The sequence below is a fragment of the Malurus melanocephalus genome, unplaced genomic scaffold, assembly GCF_030028575.1.
Source record: "Malurus melanocephalus ecotype Western Australia unplaced genomic scaffold, MMel_1.1 scaffold_191, whole genome shotgun sequence".
Taxonomy (NCBI): domain Eukaryota; kingdom Metazoa; phylum Chordata; class Aves; order Passeriformes; family Maluridae; genus Malurus; species Malurus melanocephalus.
The window spans coordinates 932889-951890 of record NW_026623423.1 but is presented as its reverse complement, the minus strand read 5'-3'; the positions used below and the strand labels follow the sequence as shown (position 1 = coordinate 951890).

Sequence of the window (19002 nt, the reverse complement as noted above, 5' to 3'; positions counted from 1 at the left end):
GCTGTGCCAGAGGTTTCCATAATAATGTAAGGCTCATGCCAAGGGAACCTTGTCATGACTATGGTCAGTTACAGGAGTGGCATTGTGGAATGGTAATATTCTTCACATCTGTCTTTACAATAAAATTTAAATAACACCAAGTTTGGTGTGAATTAGTAAATAAATCATGRCATGGTTCATGAGCTAAAACTCATGTTTTCTTGAATCTAATACAATGGCACTTTGTGCCTTTGTTGTACAAAGAGGATTGTGAAGAGACAGCAGTCCAACATGCTAAAAGCTGYTCACTCGTGGTCACATTTGCCTGGGCTTCCTTCCTCTAGAAGTCTGAACGCTTAACTCATTTCTTGCCCTCACAAGTTTTTGGGCACATCATTCCCATGACTACATGTCACAGGAAAATAAAYAGCACTTTGAGTACCTCCTTCAAAGCACACTAGAGAACACTTGAGTTTTATGCAAGCAAACATGGAGATTCCCCAGGCTGACAGGGCAGGAACCACGAGTGACTGTGTCAGAAGGTGTTTCCCATATGAAGGACCGTGCATTTTCATTTTCCTGCACAAGTTCTTGGCAGAGATACCCCTCAAGCGAGGGCTGGTTCCTCTTTCTTTACAGGTGAATAAGAAGCAGAGCTTCTAAGGGACGCTCTCTCTTTTCCAGAAAGGTGCGAGTTACCGAAGTGGCCAACAGGACCAGCAGGAAGAGCAGTGGGRCAGGACAGCGATGTCTGCCCTGCTGAGGGACAGTCCCTGCCCTGCAGTGGCACCTGGTGGCCCCGCGGGACACCTACATGCCAGCAGCACGGGTGGGCGTGCTCCTCGTCCGCGGGGATGATTTTTGCTGCTCGGGCAGCCAAGGGAAAGCAGGCGGGGCGGGGGGTAGCGGGGGATGGGTGTTGTTAAATATTGCTATTGATTCTGAGGATGCGGTTGGCTGAGGCATCATGGATGTGAATTCAGGCTAATCGACATAGGATGTATTGACCGTGAAATGCATCCGCAGGGCTGAGTCAGTCCTGTCACCTCTCAAGGTTATCTTGCCCCATTTGCGTGTCTGGGACAACTTTACAGTCAGACCTGCTGCTGTCTGGAATACTGGGATGTCGATGCACAGTACAGCATTTTGGTTACCCACACCTGTCCTGACAGCAAATTAGGGAATCTCCACCCATCCACCCTGGACACCTTTCATGCACTACAGTTGCCACCCGGTCCATGTCAGGGCAGATCTCAGGGCTTCCTCTGAGGACAGCAGGTCTGTCACATGTCAGGGGACACATCTGCAGGTGAAATCTAATGTTTGGTCCCCTTACAGAAGAAGTCAGATTCTCAAAACTGGACTTTTAAAGCAGCAGGGTCTTCAGATGCTTCCATTTCAGGTGTTGAATTAATTGGCCACTTTTGAAAAGATGTCCCTACCAAAGGATACTCCAGCAGGACAACTACCTGAGTCTGCAAAGAGCCTGGAAAGAAATGCTGACAAGGTTAATGTCCTGTGGCACTTGGTCATGGGCAGACAAAAAGCCATCAGGAAGCTGAGCACCGCCATCGAAATGAGAAACATTTTTCTGATGGCTTTAGCACAGAGTAYAGGTATGAGTACTTTCAAACAGCAGCAGTGAAAAGGTACTCAGCCTCTGGCTGCTCTCCATTGATGCTGCAGTGGACTTCAAAGGCAAAATACGGCCTAGAAGGCTGAAGACACAAGGAGTCACACACACACTTTAGTCTGGCYTTAGAGGAGCTGTATCAGATTCTCCATAAGCAGAAACATTTCCACAGCTTTGCAGCTTTCCATAGCATCCTAATCACTGCTGCTGCTGCTCCTGCAGGGCTCACCAGCACCCCTTGTGAGCTGGTTTCTGGCCCGGAAAACTAATGTTTTGCTCTAGAGAACAGCCCTGATGTCAGGTAGGAGGCAYGCCTTTTGGACTGGTGGGAAAGGCRATGCTGGAACAGCTGCAGCATGGGATCATAGAGGGACCCCAGTGAAACCACCTGACAAAACCGGCTGGCTCTGCAGTCACCAYCACTCTCCCATGATGCCACCCAGCATCTGCACTGTCTACAGTCTTCTGTGTCCTGGTGCTCTCAACAGCTCCCACACTGTGGGCTGGTGTTTCAAGCATTAAGCCCTTACCCCGGATTTACATTTATATTGTTCTGATGATGTACAGCAACCCCTGAGTAGAATTACGTTACATTACATTCAGTATAAGCCTCTYTGTAATGCCCTAGCAGTATAAAGAGGATACACTGACTCATGTATCCTTCAGGTTTGGCTCTCTGTCACCACGTCATTGGACAAAATTGCTGTTGGATGAATATTTGATCATTTTTGATTAGCAATCCTAGAACAGATGACACAACCTGGGTCACAACAGCAAAACTGAGTTTTGTATTTGTGTGAATAAAGTAACATTATATACAGAGGTGGGAATAGCATGTATTCAGCCTCCCACTCTGCATGGGGATGGGGTAGCAGCAATTTCCACCATACCTGGTGAGTTTTGAGAGKTCTGAGACTCCTCAGACAGAATTTTTTTTCTTTCATTGTTAGATTAAGTATTTTGGGGGCAATGAAGTGGCCTAGAGTCTAAATCTAATTGCATTATTACTGGGTTTTTGCATGTACTGCTCTCACACCCGGAATTAATCACCTTGGGTTTCTGTGGTTTTTGTAGAAAATACATGGCATGGGGAGAAAGGATATATTTTTGCTGACTCTGGGAAAATGGTAAACAATCAAATGTATCTGTCAGGAACAGAGAGTAATAGCTTCAAATGCAAACTGTTAGCAGCACATTTTAGTGCATTAATAATTTACAATCCACGGAAAGTTTAATTTATGCAAAGTGAGAGTCTGGTGGCATAGTTACTAAAGGCACACATGATTCTGGAGATAATAAATCTATAGCACGCCTATGACTGACTGCCAAGACTCTTGGTTTTGTCACAGTTTTTGCATAGTGTCTTTCTCAACACACCAATGCCTCTTACTGGAATCCAGTACAAGAATATGTATTTCCTCATTCAAATTAAAAAATAAATAAATAAATAAATAAATAAAGTCATCTCAGGCCCACCCAGGTCCAGCCATGCTCCAAGAACTGTCACAGCCAGAATCTACCAGAGGCCTGAGGACACCCCATCATCCAACAGGCAAGGAGATGGCTTCTCTGCTGACAAAGCAGCACTGAAAAGGAGACTGAAAAGCAACCAAGCTCTCCTGAAGTTTGCAGCAGAATYCATCAAAACTTAGGCTTCCCCTAATCTGCTGCATGCATGTTTCAGTCCTCTGAGCMTACTGCCCCACTCACTCCTCCCAGGCCAGGGTGCCATGCTACCACATTTCTGCACACCAGGAGACCCAGAACCCAGGAAGGTTGTTCTCTGTTGAAAATCGTCAGAAAGAAAAATGCAGCCTCTTCCCAATTTATGTGGCTTTKTGTGTATAGAAGACTGACAAGTCAAATGCTCCATGTATTAGAGATGCCAGTGCTTCCCCCTCACCTGGGCAGAAAGATAAAACTTCTGGCCAAGTCTCTTTTGATGGTGCATTTCCCAGACTCCCACCTCACTTCAGATTCAGGACAGACACAAATGAAAGGAAGTTGAAGGAGAAGGTAACTAACCTGGGGATGTGTAGCTTTGGTGTRGAACTGGCAAAGCAAAATGAACTAAATTTCATGAACTTGATGGTGCCCCAATKGAACATTTTGGGGGAAAAAAATTTGAGTTTAAAAAGACCAGTTAGACAAATRTTCTACATTTTGCTTTGCTTTGCAACCTTAAGCAATCTTCAGGCCAGTTTTTCCCTGCAGAATATATGTACATATATTAAACAAGATTGATTACAAGACATTTGATTGATCAGATGCAAAATAACATCTCTACACCTTATCTTCTTCCAAGGCCAGAGAGTAAAGAGATCAGCAAATGGCTGTAGGTTTTTAATAATTAATTCATTTACCCTGAGYTCAGAAGACTAACTAAAAACCAGGTCTGCACTTGAGGGTTCAATAAGTGGTTTAAAAACACTTAGGGGGAATATCAGCCAGCAGGACACAGCAGCATATGTCCATTCCACTCCACACTATCGAGCTTCCCATGACTCCTCCTCTGCAGAAACTGCACCTGTGAAGGGTAGCTCACGGGCTCCCTCTTTGCGTTAATTACAGAGAAAGAGCCTGGCTTTAACCCTAGTCTGGTTTGTGAGCAGCCCTCACAGAGCTGCACAGCAGGGCTCTACAGTGCCAGTCATGTGAGACCTCCCCACCACCACCTCATGCATACGCAGCAGCGACACWCTTATCCACAGAAGCGCACAGCCGCCCTCATTGTGTTTCATGTCAGGCTAACACCGTGCTGCTGACAAAACACAGCACCACGAGCTCTGAAAACGTGCGCTAACAGCATCGAGATCTTTGCTTTTCTTTCATGCCTGCCACAAGCAAGGCTTTGGCTTTGTTTCTCTGTAAATGCAGCATGAAGGAGGAAAGCTGGGATTTGACCTCTGAGAACCACAATGCACAGTTGTGCRCCCACAGCACAGGATCGAGGTTTGTCTTGCATGGAAATGAATGTAGTTAAAGTCCTCCTTATGTTTTTTAATCACTTCTTCAGTCTTCAGCTTGCTGTTCACCTTCTAGGGCAAATACTCCATTGTGCCTTTAATGTATTCCGAGCACCGCAATCTCATATGATCTTCTGTGTTAACACCCCCAGCCCACTAGGCCTTTCCAGAGTGCTGGCTAGAGTCAATGTKAGGGAGATTTTTGAAGAGCAAACAAATATTCAAAACCAAAACAATATGGGAAAAGCTGGTTGACTGGCCAGAGTTCAGAAGAAAAAATTTTAAACTTCAGTTCTGTGCACACTTGGGATCRAAGCAATGTGGCAGGAGTGTTCCAACAGTGGAATGCTGTGGGAAGGCAAAGACTGTAGGCAATGGACAGCCCAGCTGCCCAGCACTCTGCCATGAGACAGGGGATGCAGCTTTGGGTTCACAGATAATGGTCAAGGGGTGGCATGGGGGCATCTGCTGTGGACAACCTCACCAAGAGGTGGAACAACCCTTAGGAAGTTGAAGGAAGCTTCACAATGGYCAGATGTTCCAAGGGACTTTCCCCACTAGCAGTAGCATCTGGAAAGGCCCCAGGGTGAGGCACAAAAAATCCGCTGGGAGCRGAGCCGAATGGGCAGCAACTCCACTGGGCTGCAGGGATGCTGCACCATGGGCAGGACACAGGGCAGGGCTGTGGTGGAGGGCAGGGACAGTGACAGCGCAGCAATCCCCCAGCAGGTCCACGGGGACAACAGATGAAGATTCAGAAAGAAGAACTGGGAACAGGCACAGCATGGCACAGCCCAGACAGGGACTTGGGACCTCAAAGAGAGTGACAGCTCCTTCTCACACTCACCTCAGCTGTTTCCCTGCAGCCTGATTCCAGATATCACTGCACCAAGCCAGAACTTGCCTTGAGCACAGGCTGTCATAACCCAAGAAGGAAAAGTTGGAGRCTCAGGCCTGTGACACATTAAAAAATAGAGAAATGTGAGCAAATGTTTGCAGTGAAAAAGCTTGAGTTTTGTTTCCCTACACAACCAGACATCATGGAGGACAGGAGTCACAGCTATATCAGAGGGAGCTGGTAGAAGGCTGAGGCTGGACGAAGAGAGGACATGAGAGAGTCGTAGGAAGTTAAAAGCAATCTCAACTTCCATTTGTGTGTGCCTCCATTCTAATTTTTCTCAGGGAGAAGGACCATTTCCAAGGCTAGTGTCCAGGGTCACCTCTTTCCCCAGGCTTTCCCAATCCCACCAGGGAGATGTTGCAGATTTCTGAGACACCTCCAAGCTCAATGCAGGCATCTTCTGAAGGGGCACTCCAGTCTTGACATTTTGTACTTCAAATGCAAAAGTTGGTGCTGGCTCAGAGGTCACAAATATTTATGACTCCACAGGTATGTGATGGGTATGGGTTCAATGGAATAAATGCAAGCCCAGTAGAAACGGTCTTTGTTTCTTATATGCCACATTAGTGAAAATCAGGACAGCTTGTTACCACTGAGTAAGAGGCTGGGAAACATCCACTCATTCATCCACTCTTGCTGCTGGAAGCACAGAGTTTTTCTCAACTGTTCTGCTATTGTCTTTCTAAGGCAAAAGGAAACCAAAAAAAAAAAAAAAAATCAAAAAAAAACAAAAGAAAAAAAAAAAAAAAAAAAAAAAGGACTGCATCATCTGTGTCTGTCAAGCAAACTGGATCCCTCTGTTGGCTAGAATTACAAATCTGTACATGGCGGGAAGGCTAGCAAATCTGCTAAAAAATTTCTGCTTATTCCTTCTCAGAGCAGCAGGGGGAGAGATCAACTTAGAATTCACCATGGTCACTCTTTCTCACACACTTGATTAGCCTACACAAATTCCTGCCATAAATGTCCCACGGTGATATTCACAAATCCTCCATCCAGCAGAGGAAAGAAGACTCTAGAAGGTGATTAAGAAATGAAGAGGCCAAATTGAGGTTGCTCTGAATTAGCTTGTGGGACCCAAGAGTGTAACCTGTAAAAAGAATGCACTGTGAGAGGACTGACAATTAAACCACAGAATACCTTCAGGGAACTGCTCTGAAGGCTCATCTTTCTGCTGTGTACAGCAGTGGATGAACAGGTTACCTCTTCTGAAACGTGCACTGCCAACCACTTGAAATTTCAGAATGTGAGATGCAAACCAGTTACTTCAGTCCTTCTTTCCCTCACRCTCCACCAAAATAAAATGAAGGATAATAAACCACTAAAAATTGAGATAAATATGTCTTGTATCTTTGGATAGTATCTGTCTACCAGACTGTTCAGAATGCTCCAGATCTGGCAGAATCCACCATGAAAAAAAAAGAAAAAAATATTCAGTTGTGCAGTTCCTGAGGTCTTCAAACATCATGGCTTGAAATTTTTGGCAAAGGAGACAGCAGAACATCAAAAAAAAAAAAAAAAAAAAAAAAAAAAAAAAAAAAAAAAAAAAAAAAAAAAAAAAAAAAAAAAAAACCACAATAACAACAGAAAGTAGTTAGTCCTTCATGTTTCAAATATACTTTATCATCCTGGGAAGTGAAACCGGGATTCATGGCGACAGACAAGGATTCAGCAGTTCCCTTTGCAAATGCTTTGGGTTTATGTCTAGCTTTCAATTCTGATCTAGGGAAGCCTGTGAGTCCACTGTTAATGATACTTTCCTGAAGAGCTTCATTCATGGAGCCTAATCATCATTTGCACTGCAATCCACTGGGGAAAGTGTTTAAGATATGCCAACAGARGCTGTGTGTCACACTGGCAAAACACTAGTGGTGAGAAATTTCAGTGGGAATATTTCGCTTAATCAAAACTGAACATATTCTCATAGAAACAATGACWGATACTAATGACCAATACTGTACTGTTCATGGCCATAAAACGGATCTTTCCTTTTACAGATTTAAAAGTAATAAAAAAATCACCAGCTATTCATTGAGGAAATTTCCGGCAAGCAAACTTTTTCAAGGTAAACAACTTTTGCAGCTGAATTTCTTTGTGTAAATGATATTCACATCCTTCCCCACTACCACTATGTGGGCACCCCTTCATGAAACAGCCAAGGGTTTGATGGAAATTTTAAACAGCCTGGTGCAAGGAACAATTGCATGGAAATTACCACACAGGTGAAAATCTGGCTTTCCAGCAATGTGAAGAACTCTGTATTAGTAGCTCCATTTGCATGTGTCATCATAAGTGGGCATGTGTAGGATTGGCTACACATGCCCACATACACACCACTACGTGGTCCCTCATCTAAACGGCTCCCCTCAGCCAGTGCCATTCTGCAGGTACTGTGGAAGTCGACTGAGGCTGAAAAAATTTGGGATGAAAACTGCCACAGTCTGAACACCGGGCAAAAGTGTGACCTTTGGCAAGTGATGACCAAGATCACAAAGTTTAATTCTTTCTCAAATTCAGTAACTTGAGGTTTTCTGTGTTAAAATAGGAAGGCTGTTTGTCTAGTTCTCCCTGGGCCTACTGAAGACTGTTCAGCACCAATGGACTCTATTATCCCTGCCCTTTTAGCCATATTATTTCATGTTTATACATGATACAAATACCATGATCAGAATACAAATAYATCATCAGAATACAAATATATCATCAGAAAGGCAAGAAGGTAAGTCAGATCAAAGCCAGCCCTACTTCTGGGGAGCAGAGATATTCATGTGCTCCACTTATTTTTAGCAAAAGATGGTGGGTTAAGTCTGAGCCAGCACGTTTTTCATTCAATCTGTCCCTGGACACTAACAGATGGCGATTCCTCGTGCCAGCCACTAATGTACTTTACATTGGCACTCAGTGTCAGGACACAAAGCCCGCCAAGTCCCTGCTAAATCTGCTGATGCCAGGAAAATTGATAATAAACAGCTAGCCAGGGACACAGTCCCAAGTTTTCAGTCTACCTCCAAAGCAGCAAAGAAACTGTGCCAGTGCAATGGTGCCAGCTGCTCTGCACCTTGAGGTTATCAAGATAGCAAAGGAGGGCCCTGGACTGGGGAAAAAGGGACCAAGCAGAAATGTATCTGAAGATGGAGGAAGAGCCATCTGATTCAGGGTAATTAGCTGTRTGCTTAAATCTGGGCTTTGAGAACCCTGGCAACCAGAGCCTTAGTTCAAACACTTGAACCAATGACAATTAATACAAATCATTCTAAATATATACATATACATATGCATGTATTACCTGGCAGAATGATTTTATTGCTTAACAYTTCTTAGTGCCCCTTTAGCATCGAACATACAAACTTCAGTCTTATGGGTCTACTTCCCATGGCTACTGATCCTAAATTATTAGGTCATCTACAAAAGAAAACTCCACAGAACTCCTCTGAGGAGCTCACTCTGTTTTGCAGGTCATTGCTTCTATTCTTTGAATACAAGCATCCAAAATTCTTCAGCTGTAAAATTCCTGTTCCTTTCCACCAGGTGTCTCAGTGCCCAGGCTTCTCTCTTGGATTGCTCGAAGCTTGGTATCCACATCTTTTGGAGAGAAGTCCAGCCAGGRTTTGAGGAGGAGAACCAAAATGCTTCTGGTTTGGGACAGCTCAGATGGTTAACCTGGGCCTCCCACCTCTGGGGCAGCCATCCCTGGCAACAGAGACAAATAAAAGGGGCTATTCACGAACACAGTCAAACAGAAGAAAAGTGCTGTGTTATTAGTAAACTGCCRAATCAGGTCAGTTACACTTTACTTCCTGCTGCAGACTCCCCCCATGCCCCTGTGGAAGGCCACCCCAAAGTGTCTGGGACAGGATCAGTCACGCTGACAAGAGCCACGCTGAGTCTCATACAAGGTTTGACTGCAAATGAGCAGAATCAGCCCACAAAAAAATGAAATTAYAAGGCAAGGTGTTATATTTTCATCATTATGTTCTGAAATATGCACACACTTACTGAGATTTTCTTTCTAMGGGGAAAATAAAAAAGCCACAAATCTGTCCAGGAGAGCAAACTGGTCTTCACAATCTTATTGATTAGAGAGCCATAAAASTATCAGGAAGGAATTTCTGTACCTTTACTTTTCCATGGTTGCATTCCTAACTCAAAGAGAGTACATATGTCCAGATTTGCATTACATCGAAACAGCAAAGCGTGGTTAAGCACATCACTTGCCAGTTCTCATCACTTAAACAACTTCAAARGTTTTCTCCATCTTCCTTCTACTGGCTGACCATTTAGTGTATTGCTCAGATTGTGATCAGCTAAAATACAGCCTCTCAAACACAACCTGGCTTAAACACTGTTTCAGTGTTTAGCCACCAAATCCAGCCACAGACAACAGCATGTTGTGGCTACAGGTTTGAATGAACTCGYATGTATATACAGAGCCTGACAGTCACAGAGTGCTAAAGACAGATCTGAAGACAGGGATCTCTATTCTAGTTTCCTCTTCCAAATCGTATCTAATTGCCTAGAGSAAAACTGAGTCTTCAAACACCGCAGAGGACAGAGATCCCACAGCCTTTCTGGGCAACATGTTTCCAGATGTTCCAGGTCATCTAAGGAGGGTGAACAACTTAGGCTACTTTCTGCAGCCTGAAAAAAGCCTTCTGCCCCAACAACTCAAGCCTCTGTGTGAAAATGACCACCAGCTCAGTGGTCAACACATGCTCACACACTGCAGCAAGCAAGGAACACGTGCTCTGGTTGTGCACCCGCACTTTCTGCCAACACCTGTTCACAGGAGGATGCACAGCCCAATGGCACTGGAATACCTTGGCTGTCGGCTGGCCAGAAATCTGCTAACCAAACTTCCTGGCACAAGCCTGACCCTCGTGCCATTTTAAAGCCTCTGCAATACACAAATTCAYACATACCTTCTCTTTCCGTCGGATGTTGTCCCACACCCTGTTACACACCATGCACTCAAAGGCATCAATGTAATTGTCCTGGGTGATATCTTGTACTCCCCACTTGCGCTCCTTCATTGCTGTAAGCAGTCTCGGATTGGAAATGTCCCCTTTCAGTTTCCATTGTAGGTAGGACTCATACTCTTCATCATTTGTATCCAGTGTTTTGATGTAACGGGCCAGATCCCGAGGATGTGAAAAACTGGATACCAGGATTGCACTCTTGTTACTAGGAAGCCAGTCTACAATACTGGGAGACCCAAAGTACACTGGCACCACTCCCAGCTTCAGAGGCCGCCARAGTTTTTCAGTGATGTAATCTCCACAAATCGCATTTTCAAAAGCGAGAATGAACTTGTACTGTGCCAGTATTTTTAAAAAGTTCTCATCATCCATGGCAGCTGGATTTCTGAGGTGCTGAGGTAGATCTCTATTATGCAAACATTCCCCATAAGARTCTACTTCAATGTGGCACATCAGCTCACGCACATAGCTGTCCCGGTCAGAAGGSGGGTTGCAGTCAGACTGCACGTACACAAGCGGTGCAAGCCTTTTCCTCAGGCTATTTTTCATCTGCAGTGGGATCATGAACCTCAATGACTTCAGGACCTCTACACCCTCAAGGTACTGCGTGGTCAGTGGCAGGTGAGAGTGGCGGCTAAATGTTGCAGTGTGGTTGAATAAGGTGATGGTTGCTTCATGGAAGAGTTTGTAGTTGTTTTTTGGTGACTCCTCATGAAAAAGAGCCCAGTCATGATAGTCTTTACGAGGAAGGGGTAAGCTGTYTATACTGAAGTCAGTACCTAGATAAAAGCAAATAGTATTCACCTTGCTCTTACAGGTCACACGACACTAACTACAACGACATAGAAGTCTAGTTTTAATTTAGTATCAGGCCTAAAAACACATTTCTGATGCTATAAGACAGTTATTTCAAAGAATGCAATTCATGCAAAGGCACAGGAGCATAATGACAGATAAAACTGAATTTCACAGCAGAAGAATCTAGAGAAGTGGGATCAGTAGTTAATATTAGAAGTGGTTTCCTTTCATGTCGTATTAGTTTAAAGGCCTCTCATTTCAAAGGATCACTAGGAATTTTATATTTTAATGTACTGAAATGAGACTAGTAAGATGTTTAATAATCCCCTGGTTCCCTAAATGAGGGAACAGACGATATTTCCTCTGTGATGCAAGGAAGAGCTCAATTTGGTTCTTGTAATAAAAGAACTAAAAAGATGTTGAAATACTGGTCAGGATTAAGGAGAAAAAGCAAAATAATTACTTCAACTCTTGAAAAGACATTGTACAGTAGAGACTTCGKAAGCCAATCTATTAACTTATCAAAAGAAAAATTAAGAGGTGATGTATCACAGCTACCTACCAGACACATAAAAAAGTAGCTTCCAGCAGAGGACAGTTCCTCAAAGTAATGCCAATTTTAAAAGAATAACCATGTCTAAAATGTAGTCAACTGCAGAACTTGAGAAAACTGTAAACTGTAAAGCCTTAGACCAACCTAAAGGCTGGTCTGTGCAAAACTAAGCTGAAAACACTAGCTCATTAATCCAACCCTTGATCTCCCTTCTGTACTACTGCGCTACTCACATGAYCAGTCTTACTGCAGATTAAACAAAAAGTTGCCCGATTTTTGTCAATATACTTCTGCACTGTCTTACAACTAGCTTTCCATTTAAGCAAAGAGACTGAACATACTCTTCCCCAATATTGTCAAGCAAGAGACATTCAAAAACTGAAACTCACACTAGAGAACTGGTTTAGAGATCACAAATTCTTTATCGTTAGACAAACTACCATCTGTGGCAACCTAAGCATTGTTTAGAGAACTCCACAGCTGTTTGCACCTAGGATGATTGGGAACATAATGTCTTAAACAAACCAACTTAGTGGAATAGCCAGTAAGAAGCAGATTCTGTGTAGATGGGGTAACACTTTCTCGATGCCAACTTCCCCCTTTYACCCCAAGACACTGATGCAGTCACAAGAAGCAGGGTCAAGCAGTGRCCATATCTCTGCAGGGAGCCATGGACCAGAAACAAACCCAAAGCACCCCAACTCTTATCAGGAATTCTTCATCAGAAGACTCTACATACCCTTGCCTGGGAAAAGACGCCAACAGCACCTGGCTACAGCCTCTTGTCAGGCAGTTGTAGAAAGTGATAAGATCACCTCCTACTGAGCCTACTTTTCTCCAGGCTAAACATCCCCAGCTCCCTCAGCTGCTCCTCATTGGACTTCCTCTCCAGACCGTTCCCCAGCTTCAATGTCCTTCTCTGGATGTGCTTCAGCACCGCAACATCTTTCTTGAAACAAGTGGCCCAAAACTGGACACAGTACAGATCAGAGCACACCAGAATGGCTGACTTCAAAACTGGACACAGTACAGATCAGAGCACACCAGAATGGCTGACTTTAATACAATGCTTAATCAGTCTCTGTCCAGCAAAAAGACAAAAAGGATTAAAGGGAAGATATTATCAGTTAGCCCTCTATCCCACAAGATAAAGGAAATAAGTATATGATGGAATAAAAAACATACAAGACCAGAATTATGAGCCATTTCACTTSCTGACTATTAATTTGGAAATCTTAGATATGCAGAAGAGAAAGATGTATGCTGTTAGAAGTCACACATTTTAGAAGATTATCTTTCATTCAGAAGTCAAACTCCAAGGACTCAGTGCTCCAGCACAGACCAGCTGGACATCCTCCTCTCCTAGAAACAACACCCCTCAGGCTCTGACAGATCCAGCTCATGCTGACTCAGTCACATTGACAGCTCATGCTAACCACTGCAGTCTATGAATTATGACACTGAAAAGGTGGAATTGGGAATCCCTCCCCAAAACAGAGACAAAATCTAGCAAGTGGATGTCACACCTCATTTCCAAACAGAAGAGAGCGACACTTGACAAAGTCATCACCTACACCAAGGGGCTCCCAAGGCCAGAACCGTGAGTCAGGACAAGCTGTAGAAAAGTTAGTGCTCCTAACAAAGCAGTTTTGCTGGAAAACATTTGCACCCCATATTTTTCAACAGTACTTTTCTTGGATCTTTGGATCCTTTCACTCTTGACTAGTTTACTGAGCAAGTACTAAGGGAAAATTAATGCATTTTCTTTGGAAGGTGAAACTGTKATCTGATCCAGAGTTAGCATGGAAATTCAGATATTCAAGTTTTCAYTCAGCAGGCTGCTCAGTGGGAAATTCTGTAAAAGTGAAATATAGCTTTTTGCAGACTCACAACTTAGTGCATCAGGGCAGCAGGGAGAGAAGGACAGAAAGAGACAATGACAGAAAAACTCTCTCTCTCTCTCTCTCTGTATTTTAGTATTTTGAGATTATTTACTCTGGTTTAAAAATAAGTCATAATTTTGCTCATTTTGACACTTATCTTTACAAAGATCATAACCAGCATCACTTGAAGAATTTTAAAAAAATGCTACAGGGAGTCTTGTGCCCAGTATAGCCTTTCAAAAATAAGAATGGAAACYGTGTCCAGAAGCTTTTAAAAATGAAGAGTAATATTCCTTCTAACGCTAAAACAGACAAACAAAATTACTACCAGAATGAAAATCACCAGACTTTACAGCTTTCCTGTGATGCAATCCAGCTTTCTTTGTCTTTAATTGGGTCAGCTTCTCATTYCTTTGCTGTTATTCCTTCACTTTCATGCTTAACCACTATATTATCAATTGACAAAGCTGACCTACTTGGAGATCTAAAAGGATTAATGATAAGTTTTTTATTCACTGCTAACAACCAAACTAAAGGCCCTTCTTTCCTGTATTTCCAGTTCACCGGTATTCAGCTTCAGTGAATAAGACTCAGGTTTATTTTATTTCCAGACAAGATATTTGACCCCACCAGTCAGAGAAAAGTATTTGAATTTATTTTTCCACCTGAAACTCAATTTTTCTTTCAAAAACAACTGTATGGATAAAAAGAACAAAGTTTTGTTCTAAACTTCAAAGTTAGTGAAGTAAGGTCTACTTCTATAAGATGCATCTTTCATGTTTTCTAGACTCACTTTATGGTGTATGCAGTGGGAAGTTGCAGCTCAGAAAGCTGCACTAACTGCTACTCCCTGTGCAGAATCAATAGGTTKCTTTCACTACATTCTATTTAGAGTCTGCTAGTAATTTCTTGGCACATGAGGCAGGGGAGTTGCAGTGTTACCAGAGACGGCATTATTTTTAGACAAAAGACTTGCACAAGTGCAACAAAGGCCCTGCAGACCCACTGTTAGGGGTGACAAGCCAGAAGACTGGAAAAAGTTGGCTTGATCTCAGACTGTCTTTAAATGCCTTRGCAATGACATGAAATTGTCTTTTCTCCCATGAACAGGGAGCACATGTGATTGGAAGGCAGCATGAGACAAGGCAACAGTCACACCCCAGATGTGCACCATCACTTTTCAGAGTACTTTCACAGAGCACTCTGAACAATATTCAGCACCAGCTGAAGTTTAGCCTAATGAGCTGCATCAATTTCCTGTTCCAGGTCATTACCACCTAGAATATTTAATCTCTAAAGGGAAACAACTAAGCAGGAGGAAAAGCTGCTTCTTTAAAAACAGAGAGATTCTTACCATAGAACAGAAATGCTCTTGTCATCTGATTGTGCTGGTAGGTCTTGTTGATAGTAAAGAAGCAAACATCCTCTCCACACTGACTGAATCTCCCTGTCTCTCCAGTCAGGGGAGACCACCAGAGCAGGACAGGATAGTGATTTACATCAGACTTTGTCTTGAAGCTGCTGTGAAGTTCCTGCTTCTTAAACTGAAAAGCATGTCTCTCCCCAGGCTTTAGCGGGCYGCTATGCAAACTGGAGATTACCGACACCTTATTCTCCGAATTGCCCAGTTCAGTGATAACCTTCAGGGAAATAATGACACAAATCACTGTCATTAGCCAGGAYGTCTGCTTGACAAACCAGAATTTAAGCATCATGCACTAGGTCTGTATGCTAAGTTTCTGTCAATCAAATTGGATGCATTTCACCAACTGCAAACATCAGGTCATCTTATGTCAGAACGGGAAAAGCCTTAATTTGAAATTGTAAGGAGAAGGTTGGAAATACATTTCTACACCAAGACATGGCCAAATTATGTGTAACTTAAGAACACAACTTCTGCTTCCTTCCTGGAAAATGCATAGGACAGAGTACAGCCCTTCAGTAGCCAGGTTCCTTCTGAAAATTAGCTGTTAAAAAAACCTTCATGTCTCTATAGGTCCAGCCTTGCCTCCCTGCCTAATGAGTTCAAGCATATGAACAGAGGAGGCAATGCTGGATAGAGGCACMACAACATGGCACCAAATGCTGCAACATTCCTGAGAAACTCCTCCAGGAGCCAAGGAGGTACACAAGACAGGTATTCTCTGTGTTTTGTCACTTCCAGCTATCACTGCAAGGCCATGCTGCTAACTGAGTTTCTGCAAACATTCCTGGTAAAGCACAGACCAGCATGGAAAATGTRTCACCCTCAATGCTCCCTCTCATCTGACAGGATTGTGTCCTGCTTTGACAGCAATCTCGTGCACACCCCACCCTCCAGCCCCGGTACCTGGAGTGTCACCACAAGGAAAAAGGCAGCTGCAAAGCAGAAGCAAGATGCCCACAGTATCTTCCTTCTCATCCTAATCATGCTGCACTACCAGGCCCACCAGAGCAGTCACATCCAGGCATTGGGAAGGTCAGCTTGTCTGAAGTCTTCACCCTTTGCTGCTGGGCTTTCCCATCTTATCCTTATTGCTCTTCATGATGATTGCTTCTGGAAAAAGAGTAGAGCATCAACACAGAGCACTCCTTCAAAGCTCAGTGGTTAGTTCCATGTCTACCCATAGCCTTCTGCAGGTGCCAGAGCCACAATTTAAGCCAGCTATCCAGAATGTAGCCTCCACAAATAGCCCTCTTGCTCAGAAAGCCCCAGGCACCTGCTCTCCCTGTGGTCATCATGGTCATCTCATCCTTGCAGTCAGTGTAAGGAATGCTGATGGCCCTGGCTCAGTACTGTGTGGGGAGGGCAACCATTTTTACGAGTTTCAGATGTCAAGCTGTGCTGCTTTTCAGCAGACTCACAAACAGGAGAGCAATGAAAGGTTTTCCTTCCCTGGGCAATCTCTRAAAATGCTCTTGGAGAAGGCACACAACTGCCTACTTGGGACTTWCTACACTTCACTATTCTGGGACTTCTATTCACAAGCATAAAGAATACTTATGGAATACACACTCCATAATCTCCATTGCATAAAGTAACAATACAATATCCACACAAGCTCTCTCCATACCTAAACCCAGTTAAATTCAACAAGTCTCCCTTTCTGAGTAATCTGCACCTGTGCTGGTCTGCCTTTCTTCAAATAACTTTGCCTTCCCCAATGCTTTTTTTAGCTTTCAGAGGGCCCTGCTGTTTTCCTGCATGATGGATGTTTCTGTATAAAAATCTCAAYTCCTGGCAACAGGAGTTGTAAAATTCCAGCTACATCTTGAAAAATAAAAATAAAGGATGGTAGAAAGATAGCACTCTAGCCCTCCATACAGAGAASTTTGAAAATGTGGGTGTTCTGAAAGCTCAGAAAGCAGAAAAATATGCACCAAAATGTTTAATAAACTGCTATTTTAGAGCTCCTCTCTTTCAGAATATAACTAAAATTTATGCTGTTTTTTTCTGCCAGCTTTCCCCCCATCTTAATCCCAATCACAAAGTTCTAAAACCCTGACAAGGAAACCTACTGCCTGCTGTAGTACTATCACAGTGGTGCTGACAGCTAAAGTAAAAAAAAATTACCCTGTTTCTACTCCCACTGACACACGAGTGCATCCCTTTCCTCTCCAACATAAAGAGGCCTCTTTAGCAAAAGCTGACATGAAACCATGCTGTGCAATTCTGGTCTGCACAGGCCAGCTGCTTTTGAAGGTCTGTGTGGGTGTTAAAGTGAACGGCTGCCAGTTAAGCTTTTCTCAAATCAGGTAGGATTTTCTGTAAAGCCTCTGTGCTTTCCGTGCCTCCTGCAGTACAGCCAAAAGGGGGCACAAGGAGGGGAAGGGTATGAATTCCACCCACTGCTGTGTCTGTCTGGAGATAGACACCACGTCTTACCAGGCCAGTGCATCTGGATCCTCTGAATACCACCCTGCCCTGATAAAAGAGGTATATCGTTTTCAAAATTCCAGCTATTTAGGTAAAAAAAATCAGCATTTTAGGTATAGTTCTGGAGGGGGAACTGCCCACAGCATGGGTGTGCTGTACCTATTGACCGAGGGAATCACAGCGACCCACGGCTTCATCTTCGCATCTGCAGTGCCCAACATGCAGTACTTGTGCTCGGCGCTGAGGTGCGTACTTGGACTTGGCCAGGCAAGGCTCTGTCCCGTCCCAGCTCCACTCGCAAGGACGACCTTGCAGCGCTTTACCTCMCTGCGAGGCTGAGCGGAGGGCCTGAGGACTTGAGGGAAGAAGGATAAATCACCAACCCGAGCTRCCCTGCTGGAGGAGCAGCTCCCTGCAAACCCTTCCAAACTTCCTGCCAGCTCTCCCCGCCGCCTCTCCTTCCAGCTCCGTCTCGCCGCAATTCTCCGGGCTCAGCATCCCAGCCGGGATGCTCCCCGAAACGCTACCCCTTCCCTTCCCGAGGCTCTGCCCACYCCGCAGCCCCGGCCCGCCGCCGTACTCACCCCGACCAAGTGGCCCCGCCTCACCGCCGCAGTCCCCCTCTGAGCGGGTCGGAGKGGGTTTGGGGTGTTTTGGTGCTTTTTTTTAACTTTCAGTTAGTGCACCCACTTGGAGCGCGGAGGAGGGCGGGGGGCGGGCGCGGGCGGTGCGGATCCGCACCTCCCTCCGCCCAAGCCGCGGGGGCGGGGAAGGGGTCGGCTCTTCCCGGGATCCCCGAGGCCCTGTACAGGGAACGCCGAGGGCCAATTGGCCCGAGAGACCCATCGCTTTCACCCCACCCGACTGCTCTTCCGCAAATCCGCGCTGCAAGACCTCACCCAATTCCCAAAAATAAATCCGCCCCGACACTGATTTCTACAGCCGTTTGCATAATCGCGCTCTTCGCGGTTTTTTGTTTTTTGGGTTTTTTTTACAACAGTGCCAGTGCTATCCTGGCGGAGACTTTCTATTGACTGCGTGAAGCCAGCGGGCAGCCAGAAAAAAAAATGCGTCACGGCAGCTGGGAAGCGCCGAGGATCTGGGAGAGCCGGCACGGGGGACCCCGCAACCCCTGTCCCTCTGGCGCGGAGCTGCGGCAGGCATCCCGCAGCTGAGACCGTGCCTTGCCTCCAGCCCTGGCGAGGCATCCCCACGGGGCCGTGTGTGCCGACCGGGGAACGATCCTGTCTGCCCGATCGCGGCTTCCTGAAGATGGGAGTCACTTCGTGCATCTCTTGCTCTTTGTAGATGTTTACTCTGAAGAGCTGGTTCTGCTAGCTCAGAGCAGAGCCCGTACTTACCCACCTGATACAGAGTTATAAACCACACATTGTTCTACATRCAATTCGTCTATCCCATTCACACATTGTATCAACGCAGAAATCCCTGATACCTAC

The 19002-nt window shown here is 44.7% G+C and overlaps 1 protein-coding gene across 1 annotated transcript; it reads right to left on the bottom strand.

The window, feature by feature from the left end:
• Window positions 1-7082: 7082 nt before the first annotated feature.
• FUT10 (fucosyltransferase 10) lies at window positions 7083-18355 on the bottom strand. Its single transcript, XM_057373279.1, has 6 exons — window positions 18130-18355; window positions 17705-17900; window positions 16019-16225; window positions 15044-15329; window positions 10399-11234; window positions 7083-9169 (listed from the first exon to the last, which is right to left on the bottom strand). Exons 3-6 carry the CDS (start codon window positions 16097-16099, stop codon window positions 8945-8947), a joined length of 1428 nt encoding a protein of 475 aa, XP_057229262.1. The 5' UTR covers window positions 16100-16225; window positions 17705-17900; window positions 18130-18355; the 3' UTR covers window positions 7083-8944.
• Window positions 18356-19002: the final 647 nt, after the last annotated feature.